The sequence below is a fragment of the Lucilia cuprina genome, chromosome 4 (assembly GCF_022045245.1).
Source record: "Lucilia cuprina isolate Lc7/37 chromosome 4, ASM2204524v1, whole genome shotgun sequence".
NCBI classification, from domain to species: domain Eukaryota; kingdom Metazoa; phylum Arthropoda; class Insecta; order Diptera; family Calliphoridae; genus Lucilia; species Lucilia cuprina.
This window is the reverse complement of record NC_060952.1, coordinates 30,006,644-30,033,205: the sequence shown is the minus strand read 5'-3', so window position 1 is coordinate 30,033,205 and position 26,562 is coordinate 30,006,644. Positions and strand designations below refer to the sequence as shown.

General features: G+C 31.0%; 3 protein-coding genes across 3 annotated transcripts in view; 2 read left to right on the top strand and 1 right to left on the bottom strand.

The window, feature by feature from the left end:
* The window catches only part of LOC111690966 (neural Wiskott-Aldrich syndrome protein), a 7,591-nt gene extending 5,362 nt beyond the window's left edge, over positions 1-2,229 (top strand). Inside the window, exons 2-5 of the mRNA XM_046950490.1 lie at positions 408-940; positions 1,015-1,215; positions 1,279-1,476; positions 1,562-2,229. Coding sequence (XP_046806446.1) covers positions 408-940; positions 1,015-1,215; positions 1,279-1,476; positions 1,562-1,816 — 1,187 coding nt within the window. The 3' untranslated portion in view covers positions 1,817-2,229. The remainder of the gene's footprint in view (positions 1-407; positions 941-1,014; positions 1,216-1,278; positions 1,477-1,561) is intronic.
* An 8,484-nt stretch (positions 2,230-10,713) lies between these two features.
* On the bottom strand, positions 10,714-16,914 carry LOC111690969 (daf-12-interacting protein 1). The gene is made up of 4 exons (XM_023453585.2): positions 16,461-16,914; positions 15,758-16,383; positions 15,369-15,668; positions 10,714-15,162 (listed from the first exon to the last, which is right to left on the bottom strand). Exons 1-4 carry the CDS (start codon positions 16,644-16,646, stop codon positions 11,106-11,108), a joined length of 5,169 nt encoding a protein of 1,722 aa, XP_023309353.2. The 5' UTR covers positions 16,647-16,914; the 3' UTR covers positions 10,714-11,105.
* Positions 16,915-17,809: 895 nt separating this feature from the next.
* Positions 17,810-26,282, top strand: LOC111690968 (pre-mRNA-processing factor 39). Its single transcript, XM_046948808.1, has 7 exons — positions 17,810-17,961; positions 18,279-18,373; positions 18,664-19,906; positions 20,010-20,233; positions 20,305-20,430; positions 24,533-24,807; positions 24,944-26,282. Exons 1-7 carry the CDS (start codon positions 17,916-17,918, stop codon positions 26,250-26,252), a joined length of 3,318 nt encoding a protein of 1,105 aa, XP_046804764.1. The 5' UTR covers positions 17,810-17,915; the 3' UTR covers positions 26,253-26,282.
* Positions 26,283-26,562: the final 280 nt, after the last annotated feature.

Below are 26,562 nucleotides of genomic sequence, written 5' to 3'. Positions count from 1 at the left end.
GTCTATAGTCTAGTCTATAGTCTAGTCTATAGTCTAGTCTATAGTCTAGTCTATATTCTAGTCTATAGTCTAGTCTATAGTCTAGTCTATAGTCTAGTCTATAGTTTAAACTATAGTCTAGTCTATAGTCTAATTTATAGCCTAGTCTATAGCCCAGTTAGTCTAATCTATAGTCTATAGTCTCGTCTAGTCTAGTCTAGTCTAGTTTATAGTTTAGACTATTCCAGTCTATAGTCTAGTCTATAGACTATAGTCTATAGTCTCGTCCATAGTCTCATCTATAATCTAGTCTATAGTCTATTCTATAGTCTAAAGTCTAATCTATATTCTAGTACGTAGTCTAGTCTATAGTGTTGTCTTTCATTTTCTATTTAACTAAATTTCAAAACGTGTTCTCTTCTTTCTAGAAAAACGCAATAAACGCAAATCCCAAATGGCACCATCAGCACCACTCGCGCCGCTGCCCAAAGAGCCCGACTACAATAGTGTACAGCTGCGTAATAATTCGAAAATTGGTAGTGTCAATTTTACGCCCGCCGCGCCCATGCCACAACCGCAGCAAGCACCACCAAAAAAATTCCTCTCGTCATTATCGTCTTCCAATAATAAAAATAAAAAATCAAAAGTCAATAAATGTGATATTGGAGCACCGACCAATTTTCGTCATGTCAGTCATGTGGGTTGGGACGCTGACAAAGGTTTCGATTTGACGGGCAATGAAAACGATGAAGTACTCTCGCAATTCTTTCAAAAGGCTGGTGTATCGAAACATCAACTAAATGATCGAGATACGAGGGCATTCATATATGATTTCATACAAAGCAATAATGTGCTGGGCACGGTGAAACAGGAAAGTGTTGAACAGCCGCTAAAGACAACATCACCACCACCGCCACGTGTGACACCACAAGTACCAACCAGGCATCAGCATCATCATCATGTAAGTTTGTTGAATGTTAAAATTAGTTGAAGTAATTGAAATGTAATTTGATTTACTTTGTTTTATAAATTTAGGCTCAAAATGGCAACTCAAGCAGTAATACTACAATAACAACCCAAAGATCAGCACCACCACCGCCTCCACCAGCTAGACAGCCACCACCACCAGTACCTACAACTGTGCCTGGTTTATCGAGGGCACCTGCGCCCCCCACAAGGCCACCACCCATAAATGCAGCACCACCACCGCCACCAGCTCCCATTATGACAGCACCGGTAGGTTTCTAATAAACTTTTTTAAATTATGGCTTATATTTGAATTCTTATTGAAATTTACAGCCACCACCTCCTCCACCACCAGCAGCCGGTGTACCACCACCACCTCCTCCTCCACCTCCCATGGCTGGACCTAGTGATATACCCTCAATTACTACGACATATGCTGCAACGGAAACTAAAGCACCCTCTAGCTTACCACCGGTTCCTGATTCACGTAATGAATTCTTGGAGAGTATACGTAAGGGAGTGCAACTTAAGGTAAGTTTTTGTTTAATATATAAAAGATAAGTTCTAATTAATATTAATCCTTTTCTCTTTTGTTTTTTTTTTTTCTCCTGTTTAGAAAGTCGACACCTCAGCTCTTAGTACGGGCAGCGGTGATTCTCGCAGTGAACTTATGTCCGAAATACGTATGGGCATTGAATTGCGACCAGCCAATCAACGTGAATTATCCACAAATCGTGCTAGTGATGAAATATCCGGTACAGATGCTTTGGCTGATGCTTTACGCAGAGCCCTACAAGATCGTGTACGTGTCTTGCAATCATCAGACGATGAATCAGAATCATCGGGCAACGATGACGAATGGGAAGATTAAATTTAGCCGGCAATATACGACGAGTATGTATATGTATATCTAGTAGGTATGAATGTATGTTGTAACTAAATGTATGTTTGAACGAATGATAGAATGAATGACTACTGTATGTATAAAAAATGGTGGATTTATTTTATATAAATTGTATACCAATGATAACAAAGAAAAAGAAAACTACTACTACTACTACGGCTTTAATGATACGTTGTATGTGTACACGGGTACTACTATTGAACATTTCATGTCATGTCATTTTAATAATGTTGAACTTTTACAAGCATGTTTTGTATTAGTAAAACAAACATTAGTTTTATTTTCAATTCAAATGTAATAATTTATAAAATGCATTTGATTTAAAGAAATTTATTTTGTATAAAAATGTTTATTCTATTTTATTTTAATTTAATAAGGCAAAATTTTTTATATTTCTTTAACATATTTTGCCTTGAAAGAAAATCTAAAGCGTAAAACTTATTTATAAAATCGTAAAAATACCAAAAACATTATTTCAAATAAAATTTTGGAAAATATGTGGCAATTAATTGCAAATTTTTAATATTTTATTTGTTTTTGTTTTAACAAAACAAGATTTTCTTTTTTGTATTTATTTTTTTAAACTTTCTAGTCTTTCTTTTTCTTTAAAGAAAATTACTTTCTTTTTTACCTTTTTTTGGTTTTATTAACTTGACAAAAAGTATACTTTCTTTTAAATTCAAGCATATCCAGCTCAATTGAAATAAAATTCTTTAAACAATTTAAAAAATATAACAAAAGAAAAAAAAATATCAATAAAATTGCCCAGCAATCGTTAAAACATAAAAAATATAATATTTAATTAAACCTATTTCAATAAAAAACTAAGTTCTTTAATTATAAAAAATATATATATAAAAAACAAAATAAAAAAACATTATTTAATAACTTTAATTATATAAACAAAAGAAAAAAAGATTAATTAGTAACAATTGTGCCAAATCAAAAAGAAATAAAAAATATTAATAAATATAGATAATTTATGAAATATTTACTAAACGACGAAACATCACATAAACTATTTAAATGCAATAACTCAATATATTAAAACAAACTTAGGAACATAAATTTTCACTATATACTCTTATACAAAACAAAATTATTAAGAAAAAATAAAAGCTGTAACATTTAAAGATATTAAATACACAAAATTTGAAGCATTTAGTCTATAGATCGGTCTATAATCTGATCAATCTGTAGTCAGTAGAGACTAAATACTAAATTTTGATTAGATCTATTAAAACGATCTATAGTTTATAATTTGTACTGAACTCTGGTCAGATCTATAATCTTGTCTATAATTGGATTAATATGCTAGACTAAACACCAAGTTATAGTTTAAATCTGTTATTCGGTACTCATAGTCTAGTCAGGTCTATGATTTAGTCTAAAGACTCATCTATAGTCTACAAGTCTACTACTTGGCTTATAACCTGATCTATATTCGGATCAATATTTCCAATTGCTCCCTTAGTTAAAATTGAATTTATAATCCGATCTGTAGCCCACAATCTGGTCTAAATTCTGATATATAGTCTGGACTACAGTCTGGTCATGTCTATGATCTGATCTAAGACTAATCTGTAGTCCTGTACGTAATATATCATACTGCTTGGCTTATAGCCTGGTCTTTTTTCGGGTCAATATTTTCGATATAAGACTTATTATAGTTTAATCTATTATCCGATCTGTAGTTAAAAATCTGGTCTGAATTCTGGTATATAGTCTAGTCAGGTCAATGATCTGGTCTAAAGACTAATCTATAGTCTGACATGTAAAATATCATACGGCTGGGCTTACAGCTTGATCTATATTCAGATTAATATTCTAGACTTAAGACTAAGTTATAATTTAATCTATTATCCGATCTGTAGCCTTTAATCTGATCTAAATTTTGGTATATAATCTGGACAACAGTTTGGTCTTAACTATGATCTGTTCTGAAGACTAACTACTGTGCTTATAGCCTGGTCTATTTTTGCGTTAATATTCCCGACTAAAGACTAAATTATGGTTTAATCTATAATCCGATCTGTAGTTTAGATTCTGTTCTAAATTCTGGTATATAGTCTGGATAACAGTTTGGACCTGTCTATGATCTGGTCTAAAGAATATTCCATAGTCTGATATATACTACTCGACTTATAGCCTGCTCTATTTTTGGATCAATATTCTAAACCAAGATCTTAGTTATAGCTAACTCTATTATGCGATCTGAGGACTATAATCTGGTATATAGTCTGGAATACAGTCTGGTCAGATCTATGAGCTGGTCTTAAAACTAATCTATCTGTCAGGTCTATGAGCTGGTCTAAAAACTAATCTTTCTGTCAGGTCTATGATCTGGTCTAAAGACTTATTTGTCGTCTGATACGTAATACATATATTGTACTTGGCTTAAAGCCTGGTCTATATTCGGATCAATATTTTAGACTAAAGACTAAGTTATAGTTTAAACTATTATTCTATCTTTAGTTTATTATCTGAATTAAGATATACAGTCTGTTCTATATCATGATCTATAGTCTGTTCTATAGACTGCTCTTAAGTCCACTCTATATTCTATTGAATAGTATGTTCTGGACAATAGTGAGACATATAATCTAGTCTATAGTGTAATTTAAAGTATATTGTCTATTCTACAGGGCAATATTTGGTATAGTATAACCTATACTTCGATCTGTTATTCTGTAACTTAATTACAATTGTCTAGACAATAGTGAACCCTAAAGTTCAGTTTTAAGACTTATTTATAGAAACCTATAAGCCTTTCTGTTATTTTATAGTCTGGGGGGTTATTTTGTACCTCAATTCGAATGCAAAAATATCGAATTGTTGTTTAAAATACAAAGGAATATCTTACGAAACGATATACGACGTAACTTCTCTGATCTATAGTCTGATCTACAGGTCTATTGTCTGATTAACAGGCTTGTAGTTCTATAAACTGTTCTCCTACTCAAATCTTATTTTGTGTATTTAATAACATTACTAAATGAAAACTTAAAACAGTTAAAAACACGATTTTATGAAAATGTGCCTATTTAACATTTTCGGGTCAAAACGGTTAAAAAAACAGTAGAACTTAAAAAAATCTAATGGAAAACTTGAAACTAATACACAAACATACTTTGGTAAAAATGGACTTAATATTTTGAAAATTTAAAACAAAAATCTTATATATTTAATAAAATATTTAAAGAAACAAAAATAATAAATAGAAAAAAACTAAGCAAGCTATACGAAACTTTAACATAAAACAAAACTAAAAATCACACTTAAACTTAAAATATATTAAAAAGAGTCTTTAATTTTAATTCAATAACTTATAGTTTATAGTAAATGTTAATTTATAACCAAAAAAAAAAAAATAAAGAAATTAAAATTTTAATTAAAAAACAACAACATAAAACTAATATTTTAAATCTTTTGCTTCCTAATTCCCTTTGAACATTAGAATATTAATAATAATTATAAAAAAAGTTTAATAATAATTTTCTTTTTTCACCACAAAAATATTTTGAGTGAAATGCATTTAATGCAAAATTAACCTTAGTTTACAAAAAGAATATAACATTTTATTGATTCTAACTAAATTGTAATAATTAAATTATAAAACTTCTATACACTCTATAAATAGTTTTTAATTTGAATGTGCTCAGTAAATCATGTATTTAGTTATTTTAAAGTAATTTGATTTTGTTTAAAGAAAATGTAATACTTTGTTGATATGTATGGTGTAAAACATTGTAAAATATGTTTTGTTTTTTTTTTTTAATTATTTAATGTCATCATTTATACTTTTAATAGTTGTATTATAATCTATTATTTAAAGAAAAATCCCTTTTTTAGATAAAAAACAAAAAAGAACTAATAATTATAACAAGTATAAAAATTAATAAAAACAAAACTTAATTTTGAAATCTAGGTGTATTATAGTAACTTATGAAAACAAATATATATACAGTAAATATTAAATAATAAACAAAATAAACCAAAAATCTTGTGTAGAATGTGTTTTATTTGAAGAAGTAATATATAAGCTTTTTTTGTGTATTTTGAAACCGGTGATAAGTAGAAAAAGTACGAATCTAATCTACACCGACCAACTTTCGACAACATCAGTCGACCAACATCAGTCATACGACGAGCAATACTACAAAATACTCTCGAAATTCTCTTAAAAGTCTGGTGTATCAAAACATCAACTAAACGATACAAGGGCACATTAAAACAAGAAACTATTAAACAACCGCTAAAGACAACAACATCAACGCTACGTGTGACACCACAAGTACCAATCACATATAAACAGCGTTCTCACGACAATCGGTTCTTCGAACCGGAACGAAGGATTCTCAACCCAGCATGTAAGTATGTGGGAAGTTTAAATTAATTGGAATAATGGAATTTCATTTGATTTTTTATAAATATAGGCTCAAAATGGTAACTAAAGGATTAGCACCACCACCAGGACCTGCAACTGTTCCACGACACGGCAGACACTAAAGAATGGATTTACGCATCCAGTTGAAGTATATCAAATTTTTAGGCTTGGACATTAATGTAGAACCCCCAACTAGATTAATGTAAAGTTAAAGCTGTTACAACAACAACAATAACAAAATAAATGAATAAAATAAACTGTCCCCACGACAATGGAATCTTCGCTCCGGAACGGCCAAAGATTATCAATCCAGCGACAGCTGTACAAACCGAAAGTTTTTTCCACAATCGAACTGTTACAACAACAACAACTACAACTATGTCTGGTTTTCATACATACACCACCACCACCTAACTTATAATGACCGGTAGGTTTCAATTAAATATTTTTTTAAATATGTATTTCGATTATTTGAATTCTTATTGGAATTTAAAGCCACCACAAGCGGAAGACCAGCACAGCATAGCCTATTGACGTTTTTATAGCTTTATGTTTAATAATTTCAAAATACACAGTTTAGTTCTCATAAAATTGCAAAATATGATACTATACACCGGTCCTTGATTGACGTAATGAATTCTTAGAGAGATTATTGGAGAGTGACTGAAACTTATGGTAACATTTAACTGACAAGTTACTAAATTTACAGAATATCAATTTATACAACATATAAACCTATTCTCTTTAGAAAGCTTTTCAGCTTTTAGTACACGAGTGATTCTCACAGTGAACTCATATCGGAAATACGTATGGACATTAAATTGCGATCTGCCAAGTAGTCTACAATCGAGCCTGTATTCTAGATTACTGTTCATATTAAAGTTATAGAATAATCCAGTTTATAATCTAGTTTATAGCTATAGTCTTTACCCAAAACTATAGTCTAGTTTACGATTAACATGTAGTCAATAATCTACATCTCAGTCTATATTCTATGATATAGTACAGTCAAATACTAGAGTCTAATCTATAACCTAGTCTATACTCAAGCTTTTAGTCTAGTTATGTTTCGCATAAACACATGATCTCCAATAACGCGCATGTTTCACCTAAATCGAACCACTTCGTCGTCACTTCATCTTTGTCATTTAACTTTTTGTTGGGTTACTTTGTAATTTAGTTTATAGTTTAGTCTACAGCCTATAGTATATTATTTAGCTTATATTTTAGACCATAATTTGGTATTTATTATGTGTAAAATTAAAATAAAGAAAATTAAAAAAAAATAAATGAAAAATTTAAATTACCTGGATCGTTGACATCGTTTTCAATGATGTTGTTCCTATTTTAAAAATTACACTTTTATTGATAAATATATTATTATAACACAAAATATATTTGATTTATTTAGAGAACAGGCCATTTAATCATATTTTTTAAATATGAATATTTTCAAATATAATTTTATATATTTTCTACAAAAATAATTATTTTAACACAAAAATACACATTTTATTTATATTATGGGGCATATTTTATTTTAATTTTATATATTTTCTTTAATATTTTACTTTTTTATTAAAATTTGCAAATAAAAACTGAAAAAATATATTTTATTTTAACAACAAGCACTTTTAATTCAAGAAAACAGGCCATATTTTGATCATATTTAAAAAATATGATTATTTAAGATTTTACTTTTTAATTTTATATATTTTTTTATTTAACTAAATGCCCCTTAATTAAAAAAACACTTTTGATTAAAAGATTTTCACTAAAAAACACTGCACTAATTTATATTTTCTCACGAAACAAATTTAAGGCTTAATTTAACGAAAACGAGTCACGAACAACCGTAAAAAAAAGAACGAGATGCAAGTCATGGCTAATCAAGTGGACAGAAAAGACAGCAACAACAAAAAAAAACTATATTTCTTTTACTTGGCTTAGGAAATAAACCAAAATTATTATTTTATAACAATTTTCAACACAATAAACGATTATATTTTAGATTAAAACACTTTTCAATCGAAAACTTTAAATGAAATACTAGAAATATTAAAATAAACCTGTTGCTACTCTCAGGCATACATTGAATTTAAAGGGAATTTTTTCATTTTCTTACAAAAACAACAAATTTAATGTTACTTTCATTATCACAGTTGTCTGTTGCCTTTCTAAATACTTGTTAGCATCTTTAAATAATTGATATTTTAATTAAAGCTTTAATTTTATATTTTTTCCACAAAATTTTACCACCGAACTTAGATTTTTACGCGCACTTTGTAAAATTGCTGCTTCTTCTTTTTCACTAATAAGACTGAGTGAAGTAGGATAAACATGTAATGGGAAATGTCAATATCGAACGGATGTTAAAGGTTGCCAGATTTTAATTATACATATATTGGTATAATAGTGGGTTTTAAGGGAATATGGTTATTTAAATAAGATGGACAAAAGACGTTAGATTTAAATGCAGACAATTATATTAAAAATTAACAAAACGGTTGCCAAACTGTTTTAATATAAAGATAATATCAAACGGATATTAAAGGTTGCCAAATTGGAGTTATACATATATTGGTATAAAAAGTAGTTTTAAGGGAATATGGAAATTTAAATAAGAAGGGCAAAAGACGTTAGATTTAAATGCATACATATAAATAAAAATTAGCAAGTTTAAAAACCATGTGAAAATGTAACGGTATTAAGATAAATGTATATATTTAAAGTTAATATTATTATTAGTTTTTTCTTAATTATTTATTCGACTTGCATTGTATAAGGTGACAATGACACAGAAAAACACAATTACACTTAAACCTAATTTAGGGTCATAGAATCTAATAGCGTACTCTATTACAATACAATTACAAATTATATTCTAACCTAATTTTCCGAGCATTTGACCAGACCACCGAATAGTACAGTAGATAATTATGTAAAATATATAAGGTTTTCTACAATAACATATTTACAAATTATTTGAGTAACAAAGAAACTGTCGATTGAGAATATAAAAAATTCTTTTTCAGTCTGAACGATTTGTATTCGCCCACTGTGTCTATTACAGATACAATCTTGTGAGACAATTGTTGTTCGCACTTATGTTTCGAAAATAATATTTGCATTTTAATAAATCATTGAATTTGAAACCTAGTTACACACACATACAGATATTTCCAAAATATCTAACAAAAAATTACCCACACTATACCTTTATGTTTATTTTCAAATGATATGGCAACACTACGATCAACGAATGAACAAAAAAACGAACAAAAATCCATCCTTTTCTTAAGTGAACAAAAATATTTAACAAAACTCGATTTTTTAGAACAAGAGTACTATAAATTTCTTATTTAAACGATTAATTAAACAATTCAACAAGCTTACAAGAGTTTTTAAATAAAACTTTAGGTTTTTAATATATGCAACACTTTGTTAGAGTAGGAGACATTTTTGTACTTCTAATAAGAAAATCTTTAAATTTGAAATGAAATACTTTTGTTTGTTGTCTTCTTTTAACACTTGATTAGATTTTTAACACTTTTCTTAAGTTGAGCGTCACTTTTTATTGAATATTTTAAAATTTTAACACGACTGAACCGTTTTGAGACGCACTTTGTTGAATTGCTTATGGTTTACTAACTAGAATAGATAAGGACAAGCAAGTAAAAGGAAATGTCAATATCAAACGGATATAAGTGTTGCCAAATTTTAGTAAAGTGTTAATATTAAGGGGAAAATAAAGAAAATTAAACAGGAAACACATATAGAGAAAGAACACTAAAAAATAAATCCAGTAAAATATGATTGTGTTTTTCAGTTGTGGATCTAGAATCAGTTAACTTTGTTAGTATTGCCAACTTTTCAAGTCAATAACATAAATATAGATAAAATGCAACTTCGCCTTGTTAGAACTTCTTGAATAAGGTTAAACAACGATTAGAACCTTTAGTCTGAGATACTATCTCGAAAATCCGATGTGATGGATTACATTCTTTAGAAAATCGTATTTCAATCTTCTTAAACAATATTCTCCAATTGAAAAGAAACAACATTTGTTTATATATGTTTAAAATTTAAGCTGATTCCTTATATATTTTAAGTATTTTTCTTATTATTTAATTTATCGATCACCTACATATATATATATATGTATGTATGTATATAAATATTTTAATATGTATGTATTTATAAATATCGCATACTCCAAATATTTAATGAGTTGACAATATTAACAATGTGTTTTACTATTTCTTTCAAATTTAATTTTGCTTTATTTGCTATGAACTTATAGAAAAGAAAATCAGATTTTGTTATATCAAATAATTCTACATTTTATTTTACTTTTTTTTGAAAGATTGATTTCATTAAAAAAAACAAACATATAAACTAAAATTAAAAATATTTTTTTTTGTTGTTTACAATTAAAAGCTAAAATTAAAACCTTACAAATAATTTCGAAATTAAAAAAATATTACAAACTATACAATTAAAATAATGTTAAAAAAAATTATTAAAAAAAACGAAATAAAATGAAAATTTTCAAATGAGATTTTCTTATAATGATTTAAGGGGTTTGCGGCAATATTAAATTCAAAATTATGATGTCATTATAAATAGTATATAATTAATAATCTTAAGTGTACAATTTACAATACAATAATTTATTTCGAATATTTTTTAAATAATTTTGATTATTTAAATTAGTTTTGTAAAAAAAAAATTAAAAGTAAATTAAAAAATATAATTATAATTTGTATAAAAAGGTTTCCAAGAAAAAGTGAATTGTTTTGGTGCAAACTAGGGGAAGAGGGGAAAAAGGGCAAGATTTACTTAAAATCTAAAATATTTTATATTACATTATTGGGTATTTCTTGTTTGTTGCTGATTCTGCTGTTGCTGCAGCTGCTGCTGCTGGTGGTAGTGATGTTGTCCATCTTGCAGTTGTTCTCTTTCAATATTGGCATTATTATTATTTTCAGCAATTTCATTGATATTATCAAAATTAAATGTTGGCATATGAGGCGGTAGTTGTTGAGCTAAATGTGATGGCGTTAGTGGTTGACCTACAGTAGCGGCTGCAGATGTTGCCGCCACTATCGATGAACGACGACTGAGAGCATCACTTGATTCGTTTAAAATATTTTCAGTCTCTTCAGTGTTTAAAAGTCGTCGTTCAGCACTCGCTGACGCTACTGTTGTACTGCATACTGGCTGCGAAGATATTGATAATGATGTTACTGTTGGTGGTGGTGTTTGTGATAAAGAATTACTTAACAAACTATTACTACTCGATGATATATCTTCCAAATATGGATGTAATGATAAGGCTGCTGGTCGAATTTGTGTTAAAACTTCTTGATTTTGATAATTTTGACGTTCTTCTAAATTGTTGTTGCACAATGTGCTGGAATCATCATCGTTAACATTATTCCCATCATTTAGTTCATTTTCATCTTCATTAACATCGTCTTCCTCGTCCTCGTCCTCATCATCTTCTTCATTATCATAATTATCATCATCAACCTCATTGTCATGCAAGTTTTGTGGTATTTCTGCTGTGACGGGTTGTGCTTCTAAATTAAGTTCTTTAGCTTGTTCTACAACACCTTCAATGGTCGCCGTTTCATCTTGATTGTCTTTCAACATTTCCTGCTCATCATTATTATTGCTTGAAGGATTATTACTCACTTGTGGTGTTACATCAAGAGCAGCAGCAGATGTTATGGAACTAATTTTAAATACTGGTTGCAGATCTTGTGATGTATGAGATTGGGGATGTTGTTGTTGATCTCGGGCTTTATTTTCTTGTTCTAATTGTTGAATTCCTTGTGAATCTACTTTGTTTAGGGGATTTTCTTGACTCTTTGCTTGTGATACTATATTTTCTTGAGAAATTTGTTCGGCACATTGAGTATGAATTATATCCAACTGGTCTGTTTGTGTAAGGGGAGCATGAGATGGTAATGATTCGACAACATTTTGCGTTAATTGTGGGGCTTGTGTAATTTCTTGGTCTGCTCTCAACTCAAATGGTTGTCCAATTTGTAAAGACATTTCACTGGTTTGTATATTCTCCTGCTGGTCTGTTGAAGGCAGTGTTGTTAGAAATAGTTGAGTATTTTCAATTTGTGGTCCATTAAATGTCATGGCTGCATTAGAAATTCCTATACTTGGCGTTTGCATTGTTATATTACTGTTTTCCGAAGCACCTAAAGCTTTCTTTAAATCTTGATTTATTTCTAATGTCTGAGATTTGTTAGGATCATTCTCTGCCTCCTTAAGTAATTTATCATTATGATTGTTTATTCCTTGTGTATGTTTCATATTATCCATGCCACCAGTTGATTTATGAATATCCTCTGAGGAACCAATTGCTACTTGACTGCACACACTTGCTATAACAAAGGAGGGTTGAGGCATGTTACTTTCTTTGACTTGATTACTGTCAGACATGTTTTCCTTAACACTAACATCCATTTGCTTTTCTGAAATTGGTTTAGTTTTTGGATCTTCATTTTGCTTTTCTTCCGTTTCATTAGCAGCTTCTTTTTCCAGTGCAGGTGGATATTCCAATTCACGGTACTCTCTTTCTTCTTCAAAATCAGTTTCAACCTCTTCTTCGTCCTCTTCTTCCTCAGCCTCTTCTTCCTCATCGTCCTCCTCCTCCTCTTCTTCAACCTCCTCAGTTTCTTCTTCATTATCGTTTTCTTCCTCATCAACTTCATCATCGGTAGCATGCTCTTCATCAGCCTCCATATTTTCTTCAGTATTTGCCAACTTTTCATCTTTCTTTAAAGTTCTATCCTTAATACCATGTGTACGACGTTGTGGCTTGCGTTTTCTTTTAATGCCATTGAAATCTGCATAAGATTTAACAGATTTTTGCGAGATGTGTACGTCATTGATTTCAATATCCTTCTCTTGTTTAATTGTTATATTATTAAAATCTATAGATGATATATAACTCTTTTCCTCAATAGTATGAGTATTCGATAATTCATCAGTTAGCTCTTGAGGTTGAACTGTTTGGATTTGTGTTGGCGTTTCTACTAAAGGTTGTTCATCGGAATAACCACGATTTTGAGGTTCTGGCTTAATAAATATAGGAATAAAGTCGCTTGCGCAGGAAGCTGTAGGCTCCAATGTTACACCACTGCGTACGGCAGTAATTTGTAAAACAGGCATATTGGAAGGTTTTGCTGTAGATTTACACGCCTTATTGCGACTTTTTGTAAGGCTTGGCGTATGTTTCACTTTAGGTTTTGAAGTTAGTTTATTTTTATTTAATGGTTTCTTTATCTTCTTAGCAATGATGTACTCATTGTCAATTCCTGTATCCTCTGATGTCTTGTCTATGTCTTTATCGTGTTCATCCTCTGCCTCTTCTTCTGCCTCCTGATCCTCATCAATATGTTGGTGTTGTTGTGTAGATTCATTGTCATCATCATGATGATCATCTTCATTACTTTCTTCGTGATAATCTGTTTCTTCTCCTTCATCCACATCACCACCATTGCCTTCATCATCATTGCCATCATGATCCATGTGTTGTTCTTCCTTGTCATCTGTTTCCATGGCAATACCGCTACTTACATGTGATATTTTCATCATACGATCCAACTCTTCACGATTTGGTTTAACATCTTCAGGTTCAACTTCATGATTTGTAGATGCCATTCTTTGTGATGTTTCAACAACTGCACTGGCGGCTCCACCATTAAACTCAACGCCACTCGAGACACAAGCAATTTGAAATTGCATCATTGGTATAGACGTCATGATTGTAGCCTCTGGTTGTGGCCTAATTTGTATAGTGCTAGCCACAGATTGTATATCTGCCACATCTGTTCCATCTTGAGGTTCAGTTTTAATACGTATTGTTGTTGCAGCTGCCATATTATCTTCTGTATTATTATGGCCATTGGAATCTTGTGACATTTGTTCGTCCTGCAATTCCTTAGACAATTTTTGTTTTTCTTTCTCTTTATCCTTATGTTTCTTTTTCTTCTTACGTTTTTCGGCTCGTTTCTCAGAGGATTTCTGTTGTTCTATAATAGATGAATTCAATTGGCCATGTTCCTTTTTAATTTTCAATTTAAGGCCACCACCACCAATCTTATTGGCATTTTCTTCATTTATTTCATCAATTTCTTGTTTAATTTTAATTTGTTCCACTGATGTTGTTTCGTTGGCCAAATAAGTTTCGCTACTGGGAGCAATACTTGCAGCAGCTGTATTTGCTGGTTCATTTTCATAATCTGAATCATCAGCATTATGATGATAATCATCTAGGCCACCAATATGATCTGACATATGAGACTCATTATCACTGTGTACACCAGCACAGGGTGTTTCCGGTTCCACATGCACCTCCGGTTCATGTTTAATACTAACCAAAGCATCTAAGGTTGACTTTAAAAGTTCATCAACACGTTTTAAATCTTTCTTCGAAACACCCTTTTTGCCACTCCTCTTGCTGCTTGTACTGGCGGCATCATCCAGACCCGTCAATGAGACACATTGATTAGCTGCCATAATGATAGGTGATGATAATCTCGTTAACTGCACCACTGGAGCCATATCCAGCGGTACTCCGCTGAGGCGTGCCATTTCTTCGGCAGCCGCTTCAACATCATTTTCATTTTTAATGCGCACCGCATCCTCTAATGCCTCCACTGAGGGCATAATATGTTTCGAATAGTTTAAGTAAACTTTGGCACACTGTGCGGAATGTTTTATATATTCGGCATCATTACGCTGTAAACGATTGCATCCAGCACAACGTTTTGTTTTCACAGCACATATGTGGATATTGTAGAGATAATTCGTAGCATACGAAGTGTGACACTGGGGACATTCACGATCTAAAACGAGTAGAGCTGGTGGTGTTTCGAATGCATGTTCACGTAAATGTCTGCAATAGATAAAGAATGGAATGTTTTTTATTTAGGTAAAAATAAGCTGAAGATGTTGTCTACACTGACAGACGGAAGGCAGTCGGTGGTATAATTGAAAACTTTAAGCCACATTTATATGACTAGGAGTTTTTTCTACTAATTTTATTCATTCATCTACAATTCAGAACTGATTTTCATTGAATTTGCTAAAATCTTTACTTACCTTGAAAATGCGTACGTATTTAATATAGACTCGCCGCAGCAGCCGCAAACATAAGGTGTTTTAGAAAGTTTATGCCACAATTGATGATTTTTAATATCGAAACTTTTGCTGAGCACCTCATTGCAAGCGGTACAAACAAAACGTTCAATTTTAGGTATATGCATGGTACGTGTATGGGCATCAAGATTATTTTTAGCAGCAAAGCGTTCCTTGCAAATATTGCAGCCGAATTTAAGTTTTGGGCCAGGCGGTATCTTTGCTGCTGAAGCAGAGGCTTCTTCTTCTTTGAGTTCCTCTTTGCTAAAATTATTTAAAGATAAATGTTATTTTCCACAAAAAAAATATAATTTTTAATTGTTTAAGTGGCTTATATTTCAATCAAACCTTACATTTCTTCTTTAACATCTAACTCAGCGGCTTTACCAAATTTCTGTTTGGTTTTCTTAGCAGCCAATTCTTTTGGTGAAGGCGCTGACATTTTTAGTTTCTTATTACTGAACGCAGCCGTTATTGCTGGCTCTGGCGGTGAGGATTCCTTTTTCCATTTACTCTCCTCAATAAGAGTAGTTTTTGTTTTCTTATTACCAACAGCTGCCGTTGAAGTTGCTTCATCATTTATTGCGGTAAATCTTAACTTTTTCTTAGTTATCATTGGAACTTCCTCCTTAATACTGGTTTCTGCCGCTGCAGTGAAACGTAATTTTTTCTTGGGTAAAACAACTGGTGTTGCAGGTATTTCCTCCTTTAAAGCCACTTCTTCGGGTTTGCGCTTACGATTTGCCTTATTATTAGCAGCAAAGTTGTTTGCAGTATTATTTGTCGGTACTATAGATTCTTCTTTTATCTCTACTTTGGGTTTTATATCCACAGTCGGCTTTTTGACATTTTTTAAGCCTAATAGTTTGCGAGTTTGGGCATTTGTGGAATAGCACATTTCACGAAACTCATAGAAGTCATTGATTTTATCCACACACAAATAGCACATACTCTGTGGCATTTTATCATCCTTTGTTACCTAAAAAACATGAAAATATATTGATAATTGAAATTAGTATCAAAACTCTCCCCCGCCCTGCTCTTATAAACACGTACCGATAGACCAAGCAGTAAATTTATCTTTTCAGCCATCTCCATTTCAGCCTCCACATCAATTGCCGTATTTTCGGGTTTATCCGTGAGTATTGGCACCATGTCTGGATTATCTATGCCACAAAGACGACATATTTTATATAAATTTGCCTTAAGTTTTTTGTCGATTTTTATAGCAAAACGTTCCATTGTGAATCCTGTCTCTCTTACTACTCGGTATGTGTGTGTTTTCTTTTTTTTCCTACTACGGGTCCGTACAAACTTATGGAAAATCGAGATATTTATTTAATTTTTTAAAGCTTTTACTTTGTTTTTTACTGTTAAATATTAACTTAGGTATCGCTGATCATTGTGTATTAATTTATTTCTATGCGATTTTCATGAATTTTCATTAAATTGTTTTTTATTAATTTTTTTCACAAGAAATACACAAGCAACCCTCTCACAGAGTTGTAAATTTTCCTTTTTTGACAGTTAAGTAAATTAAAAATCAATGTTGCCAATAGGTTTTTAGGCAAAATGGTGAGTATCTAGCAAACAGCTGAGTGTTATGTGAGAGAGAGCGAGTACTCAAGCATAGCGAAGAAAAAAATGTGTTCGATTTTCGACGAGTTTTTATGGGTGTATAGAAATTATACGATTATGTTTACAATATCATATATAAGCCCTTAATTTTAGGTTTATTAATGGGAGAAATTTTAAAGTAGACATAGAGTAATGTTTTACAAGGAATTCTTCAATTATTTTAGTCTTTTTTAAATAAATTTATCAATATTTGCAGAAATCTATAATTGGCGTTAAAATAAATACATAACTAAAGGAATGTTACTAAAAATATGCAATAATGATAGATATTTTATCTGAAAATATTCATAATTCAAATATATACATTTATCTTTACTAAATTTTATTTAAACAATAAATAAAAAAATCAATCAAATATGTTAAGGTCTTTGTAAACATTAATATTGCTCTCATTTTGTTCAAGAATTACAGACACTTAAGGATTTATATAAAATAAGAAGGAAAATATAATCTAATATTTTTCTTTTTCGACCAGTTAATAATCTTATTGTTTTTATAACTATGAAACAGCTACTCTGGTTACCGAATAATAACCACATAAGGTAATGTTATTCAATCAGCTGATAATTTTTTTTCTTAATTCTTCAGGTTTACGTAGCTGTCATAGTTTTTTATTGAGAGTCTCGGTGCTTTGCGAAATATTTGGAGTATTCAGAAAATTGATTTCAATAGACAGATGGACAACAACTTCTTCGTTTCTTTATAGAAATTCCAAGCGGAATGATAAACTTATATACACCCTGCTAAAAACTTAGCCGGATTACAATCGATTTTAAAACACCGCTGACGTTTTTAGTGTCTGCCGACACCAACTTTAATAATTGTCGACACAGGAGTCTGGTTGTCACACTTATCAATTATTGCATAAAAAAAATGGCGTCTACTGGAGAAGAAGAAAACGTTTTACAAGAAAATTCTGGTGAGTTTTTTATTAAAAAAATGCAATAAAATTTGCAAAATCTTTAATAATAATATGTTATGATAACAAAATAAAAAGTATGAATACAATTTTCGTAAAAATATGTGAATATTAAAAAAAATAAATGTATAAATTGCAAAATGTCTAAAAGCCACATGATTGACAGTTGTAAAATAAACGTGAAGTTTTTTTTCGTCATATTCGACCACAAGATACATGACTAAAAGGCGGCTGGCAGACTACCTTAGATACCGACTAAATAAATACAAAAATAATTTTTGTGTAGTTTAATGTTAATCGATTTTTTTCGATTTAAGGTCGACGCACTCGTTCCAGCAGGCGTGTTTCTGCTACACAACCAGTCTCCTCACCAGTGCCCAGAACCACCAGACGTTCTAAGAAGCAAGAACAGGTTAGTAAAATTTGTATATATGGGTGTGTGTGTGTGTGCAAACAAAGTATGTCAGGATAAATGATGAAAAGCATTGCATTTGTCACTACAGATGAGGCGTTGTTCCATCTGTAGATGATAGTAACCATTTGATACCATATCTCGTTATATGGTATTCAAAAGGCAGCTGCATGATTTATTGCAAGGGCCATCTGATTATGTATAATTACTAATTGTTTGCGGTTTTAGAAATATATTTTTGTTTATAATTATATGTAAATTTATAATAATTTTTTTAATTTTCTTTACAGTTGACTGAGCAAGAAGAATTAGTACACGAGTCAACAATAGACGCGGAACAAACAAATATAATACAAGAAATGTTGGCAGAGGCAGCTCAAGGAAATATAATGGACTCTGCTGGGGCACAAGGGAACGCTTCACCATCACATCAGGGTGGACAGGAGCAGGAAATAATTGAGGAAGATATTGTCGAAGAAATTATCTCTACTGAGGGTGATGAATGTGTGGTATATGAGGAACAGGTCATTGAAGAGATCTATGAAAATGTGCATGAGGAAAATCACGAGAATATAGCTGCCAATTCTGATGCAAATCTCGATGAAAAATCATCTTCATTTCCATTTGCCACCGAAGAAGTGGGACAATCGGAAACATCAGAAGATTTAAATGAACAGCGTGAAAGCAAGGAGGAAAATAATGAAGCAGAAAATCAGGGAACACAAGAAAATTCCTTACTGGCTTCTTTAGTGGGTGATAATGCCAACAGTTTGCCCTCAGTGGGTTGTGGTGCCGAGTCAGAAAAAGAACATTTCGAGTCTAAAGTGTTGGAGGAGAATTGTGAAAAATTAGATTCAGAAGATTCTCTATCAGAGCCAGCCATAGCTGAAGATGTACCAATTGCCAGTGGCAGTGATGATACCATGGTTAATACAGAAGTAATATCTGAAGATGAACTGCCACCACCCACTAAACCGGAAATTAATGATGCCGAAGAGGTATCCGATGAAGAATTACCAGCACCACAGCGTGCCGAGCTACCAGCCGATGCTGAGGTAATATCTGAAGATGAATTACCTGTCACCTCAACGCTGGGAGAAGATCAAAAAGATTCTCCCACGGGGAAGAAGCGTAAAGCAGAACTACCGCCAGATGCTGAAGTTATATCAGAAGATGAGTTACCAGCTGGTGAAAAACAAAGTCCCATGTCAGTTAAAAGTGATGAACAAGCGGGAAAAGTTTCGCATAAAAAACGGAAAGCTGAATTACCTTCAGATGCTGAAGTTATTTCAGAAGATGAGCTGCCCGTTTCTAGTGCCGTCGGTGAAAAGCAAAGTCAGTCTCCTTCGGGTAATGCCGAACAGAATGAATCGTCTTTGACACGTAAAAAGCGTAAAGCAGAAAGTCGGGGTGCATCCTCGGAGAAGAAATTGGAGGGAAATTCAAGTAAAAAAGATGAACAGTATAACCCAATGAGCCCTACTAGCGAGAGTAATGATTCTACGCCCATGGAAAAGAAGGCAAAGTTAGAAGGTAAATTATTTGGAAAATGCGAAATAGCTTTATCAAACTAATCCAGAAAAAGCTTATATTATTTTTAAACTTTAACTAAGTAATTGTTTTTTTAATTTTGCAGAAACAGAACACAAAGAAAAACGTAAAGATAAGGAACGTGAAAAAGAAAAGGATGGTAGTAGTAGCAGTAGTAGTAAAGATAAAGACAAAGAACGTGAAAAAGATAAAGACAAAGAAAAGGAACGTAAAAAACTTCCCGACTTGGATAAATACTGGCGGGCCGTCAAAGATGATCCAGCTGATTTTACCGGCTGGACTTATCTCTTACAATATGTGGACAATGAGGTATTTATTGAAAAATTTGTTTAACAATTTAAAAGTTCTTTGTAATAAACTAACAAAATTTTAAACTTTAGTCCGATGCTGAGGCAGCACGTGAAGCTTATGATGCATTTCTCTCCCATTATCCATATTGTTATGGTTATTGGCGTAAATATGCCGATTATGAGAAACGTAAGGGTATTAAGGCCAACTGCAACGCGGTGAGTACAATACGAATTCAATCAAATTTATTTGAAATATGTTGTATTTTTCAATATTTATTATATTATAATGGAATTTATTATAATTCAATAAAAATATATGCATTTAATAAAAAAACAACAACAACTACTATCGAAAAAGAAAGTATCTCAAAATATGTAACAATTAAATAGAAATCAGGATTCAGCATATTTCCTAAAAATAGTAAATTAAAAGTTTTAACTAAAATTATACCTAAAAGCCGAGGGTTTGGCCTAAAGGATGTATGAAACTTAACGTTTCTTCAAAAAAAAATTATTTACTTTTCTTCTTTTTTTTGTTTAAAAATTTTCTAACTTTTTGTTTTAAAATTCTCGTTTTGTTTACTTAATTTTGTATTTTATGGCTTAACAATTTTTTTTATGTTTATTATGATTTTGTAAAAAATACCATTCATGGTTGTGTTTGTGGGTAAAAAGTTTTTGTTTAGTTTTTTTTTTCTATAACATCAAAAAACTAAGAAAAAATCAACAAAAAAAACCAACAACAAAATCGATTTTAAAAAGATTTTAAAACAAAAACCAAAAACACATAAACATTAAGGCGTAAGTACAAATGGAGTTTAATGAAATTCAGTGTATTATTATTTAACAAAAAAAAAGTGTGAAATTTTATTATATATTATGAAAATATTAAGTATTTGAGATATTTGTGTGAAAAATGAAGTTAAGTTAGTTTTTAAATTTTATCATTATAACTTAATTTAATTTAGTATTTGCAGCAATAATTTGTTTTTATTTAGTCAGCGCCAAAAATCACAAACACATTAAAAAAAATGAGTGTGTGTGTATGTGTGTGTGTTCACCACTTGCCTATACATGAAATATCCTGAATCCATAATCCTTACCTAACACTATAACTTTAAATATTGTTAAATTGAGAAAATTGAAATCCTTAAGCTAAGCTTATCAATGTCAGCTCAGTTTTATATTATGTTCTATAACTGAGAGGGCTTATTCACAAATAATGCCCAAACCTCATAAAATTTACTAGATATTTGGATTCGTATAAAACCTGTCTGCGTCGATTAGCTTTTAAATCTTTTACTGAAGAGAAAGGAAGAGACAATTAATGTCCTATTTAATAAAATCTGTCTGCTTCAATTTTCATCGCCTTTATATGGGAGGTAGGGTCAATTATGATCTGATAATCATAAAATTCTGTAAAGAGATTGTTCGTATGTTGAATTTCATCATTATACCTAAATTTCTAAAACAGTAATGACTGGAAGAAGTGTTTTTCGGGAGCCAATTGTATGTGGGGGGGTCTATACGAAAACGTGAAACGATATTCCTTTTTTCAATACCAAACAAACCTTATTTATATTTCTTTCGTTCAAACTTTCTCGTGCATGGAACAGACAGATCGTCGTAGAATTTAATAAGAACTTAGGGTATATAGAGAGATTTGGATTTGTATAAAATAAGTCTGAGTCGAGATTCGTCGCTATTCAGACAGTGTTTCATCGTTTTTTTTTTTTTTTTGAAGTGAGTAATGAGCGCTAAAGGCATTTTCTTAAGAGGAGAGATTGTTTGCATAAAAAACGCATTTCTTGAATTACTAAAAGAGTGATTACAGTTTTTCGGGGGCCGCTTGTATGGTGGGCCTATACGAAAACGTGGACCGATATTCCTATTTTCAATACCAAACAAACCTTATATATCTCTCTTTTCGTTCGAACTTTCTTTCAGAGTATATAGAGAGATTTGGATTTGTATAAAACAGGTCTGCGTCGATTTTCATCGCCGTATTCGTTTTTTTAAACCAGTAATGAGCGCTAAAGCCATTTTCTTAAGAGGACTTTAAATGGGAGGTGGGGTCAATTATGATCCGATCATCATGAGATTGTTCACATAAAACTTTTCTATGTCGAATTTCATCGCTATATTTGAAATTCTAAAAGGGGCTAAACGAAAACGTGGGCCAATATTACCTATTTTCAATACCAAACAACAACCTTACCTATATCTCTTTTCGTCTGGATCTTATCCTCTTAGAATTTAATAAGAACCCAGAATATATAGAGAAATTTGAATTCGTATTTAAAATCTCTACGTCGAATCTATACTTTAGTGGGTCTATCAATATTTGTGGGTGTAAAGAATTAACGACACTATGATACAATCGTAGAACACCGATTGTAAATTGCACAATTATATATTTTGTTGTTTTTTAAGACTTTTTGACTTGTGGAAATTACCAATTTGTTAGGTTCTTTTGAATTTAATGTCAATAAATGAATTTGTCCTATTCACAATTGATGTCGTATCGTTGTAGCGTTGTAATTCATAAAAAAATTTCAAATAACACTTTTTTAAACAAAAACAAATCAATAAAAAATACAACATACCACAATACAACCGTACAACACCGATTGTGAATTGGACAATTGTTTTCGAAAATAATAAAATACAACTTTTATAAAATTAGACGATAAATTTTTATATACAAACTATATTTCTAACAATTTTTGAGGCTTTTGAAATAGAAGTAAAATATTACTTTTTTGGAAAAAAAAAATAAAACAGGAAAAACTATTAAATAATAATAAAAAATAGTCTTACAAAACATAATTTTTAAAGATTTTTAAAATAGTAGTAATTTACTACAATTTTGAAAAAATATTTTCAAAACTGTTAAAATCACTGTCTTAAAGATATTTAAATTATATTGAAGTTAATTTTTTCAAGATTTCAAAATAGTAGTAAAATACTACAAAAAAGTAGTAAAATACTAACTTTTAACGAAACTTTAGAAAATAATGGAAATATTGTATGACATTTTATAATACATTTTATAGCTTTTTTGTACGATTTTAAAATAGTAGTAAAATACTACCTATTTGAAAAATCGTTTAAATCTTATAATACGGCTAAAATTCTCCTAAATAAGATATTTCATTTGTATTCCTGTAATTTTTATATAATTTTTGAATGATTTCAAAATTGTAGTAAAATACTACTTTTTTCAAAAAAAAAAAAAAAAAAAAAATAATTTCCAAAAAAAAAAAAAAAACTACCTTCTTACAAAAAATGTAAATTTAAAACTTTTAAATGACACAAATAAATATGATACTAAAAAAACTACTTCTTTGTAGAACATAAAAATAGTAGTAAAATACAATTTTTCTATATAAAATTATTTTTATTTCGTGAAACAAAATGACTTTCCTCTTTGGCAAATTGTTTATATAAAATTCTCAAAAAGTCATATCTGCTGCTGTTTTTTAAGGTTTTAAGATCTTGAATCAACACGACAAGTTATAATCGTTATACTTTGGCAATTTCGTTCTCAGAAAATCATATCTGCTGCTGATTTTTAAGGTTTTAAGATCATGAATCTATACGACAAGTTATAATCGATATGATTTGGCAATACCAAGTTCCAACTAATGGATATTAGTCAGTAACTGACATTTTTAAACACAAAGAGAATTATATAAAATTAATTAAGAATAACTAAGAAGCTTAGGCTCTCAGACTTACAGTAACGTTATATCAGGGTGAGGATTTTGATTTTAGGAAGCGAGAAGTTTCCTGTGTACTTACGCTGCTTTTACAAACCAACTCCGTTGCAAGCAATTGATGATAGTAACTGACATTTTTATGACAAAGTGAATTAGATAAAATTAATTAAAAATAACTAAGAATCTTAGACTCTCAGACTTGCAGTAACGTTATATCAGGGAGAGGACTTCGATTTTAGGAAGCGAAAAGTTTCCTGTGTACTTACGCTGCTTATACAAACCTAATTTAAAACCTTGCTTTGCTTATCTTCCTTCCATATGAAAGTTATTCATCATTCCTTTCCTCCTTGTACATTAACATGCTTAACACACACACACACACAGAAATACATTAGAACTGTTATCCTAGACCAAATAAAACAAAAAAATAAATTAGAAAAACCCATTGAACAGTTAAGTATCTATGAAGTACATTAATCAACTAAACATTTGCAAAAAAATCTCTTTTTTTCTCTCTCTCTCTAATTACCTAAACCACCTCAACAATTATCTACCAATTATCAAAATCTAAATGCAACGATATCAAAAAAATGTAGGTCTTTGAACGTGGCTTGGAAGCAATACCACTTTCGGTTGATTTGTGGATTCATTATTTAGCACATGTCAAATCAAATCATAGTGACGATGAAGATTATATACGTTCACAATTCGAAAGAGCCGTAGAATCTTGTGGTTTAGAATTTCGATCGGATAAATTGTGGGATGCCTATTTGAAGTGGGAAAATGAAGGAAAACGCTATCAAAATATGGTGAAGATATATGATCGTTTAATTGCCATTCCAACACAAGGTTACAGTGGACATTTTGATAAGTAAGTGGAAAAACAAATGTATAAGAAACCGGAAGTAAAAACTTATTACTGAAGTTTTGAAAAAATTTATATATAATTGTGTTATCTAATGATGTATCAAAGTTTTATTAATTGAAAATCTAATTTTATTTTACAGTTTCCAAGATTTAATAAATCAACACTCCATAACCAGTACCATAACAGCAGAAGAAATCAAAAAGATACGTACAGAGCTAAAAGAATCTGCCTCTGCAACAAAACCACGTTCCAAATCAAAACGTGGCAGTTCAAAAGATAAAGACACAGAAACAAAAGATAAAGATAAAGAAAAAGAAAAGGAAAAAGATAAAGATAAAGATAAAGAAAAAGACAAGGAAGGAAGTGACAACGACAAAGATAAAGAAAATTCCGATAAAGTTTCAAATGATGAAGTAACTGATAACGAATCTAATGCCGATGCAATGGTTACAGAAGAGGATACAAAAACACCAAAATCCACAGAAGATTTGAGTGATTTAAGCACACTTACCGAAGAGGAAATTCATGCGATTAAAGATAAAATCATATCATTAAGACGTAAAATACATAAAAGCACAGTATCAGCCATTACCGCCCGCTGGACATTCGAGGAGGGTATTAAGAGACCCTATTTCCATGTAAAACCTTTGGAAAGATGCCAGCTAAAGAATTGGAAAGATTATTTAGATTTCGAAATTGAAAAAGGTGATCGCAAACGCATCTTAGTGCTATTCGAAAGATGTTTAATAGCCTGCGCTTTATACGATGAATTTTGGCTGAAAATGATACGTTATTTAGAGACCATAATCGATCAACCCGGTATACCGGCCATAGCCAGCGATGTCTATCGCCGAGCCTGTGAAATCCATCATCCCGACAAACCCAGTCTGCATCTTATGTGGGCCGCCTTTGAGGAATGTTCAAATAATTTCGATCGTGCTGCCGAAATTTTGGTGAATTTGGAAAAAAGAGTACCCAATCTCTTGCAGGTGGCATATCGACGCATCAATGTTGAACGTCGACGTGGTGATTATGAAAAATGTAAAACTCTGTATGAACATTATATAAATACCGCTAAGAATAAAAATATAGCCGGCAGTTTAGCCATTAAATATGCTAGATTTTTAAATAAAATTTGTCAAGATTTAGAGGGTGGCCTAAAGGTTTTGCGTCAAGCACTCGACAAGGATAGCGCTAACACCCGTGTAGCCTTGCAAATGATTGATTTGGCTTTACAGCGCCCCGCAGTCGATGAGGATGAGGTCGTCTTGATAATGGATAAATTTATGGCCCGTGAAAACATCGAACCCGAACAGAAAGTCTTATTTGCTCAGCGTAAAGTAGAATTTCTAGAAGATTTCGGTAGTTCGGCCAAGGGCTTACAGGATGCACAAAGAGCTTTACAATTAGCTTTAAATAAAGCTAATGAAGCTAAAAAGAAACGGTAAGTTAGATTTATTTACTTTATATGATTTTGAAAGGGGCAATTTAAAGTGGGACTAAGTAATCTCATAAGTGCTAAAGTTGACAATCACTAGTTGGTCTAAGGACTTAATGGCATAATTTAAATTTGGAGTAACGTATAATTGGAATATTAAAAGCATTATAAATATGGTTTATAAGTAGCGGCCAGATATTCTTATAAAGATCTAAAAGTAGATAGATAGATAGATAGATAGATAGATAGATAGATAGATAGATAGATAGATAGATAGATAAATAGATAGATAGATAGATAGATAGATAGATAGATAGATA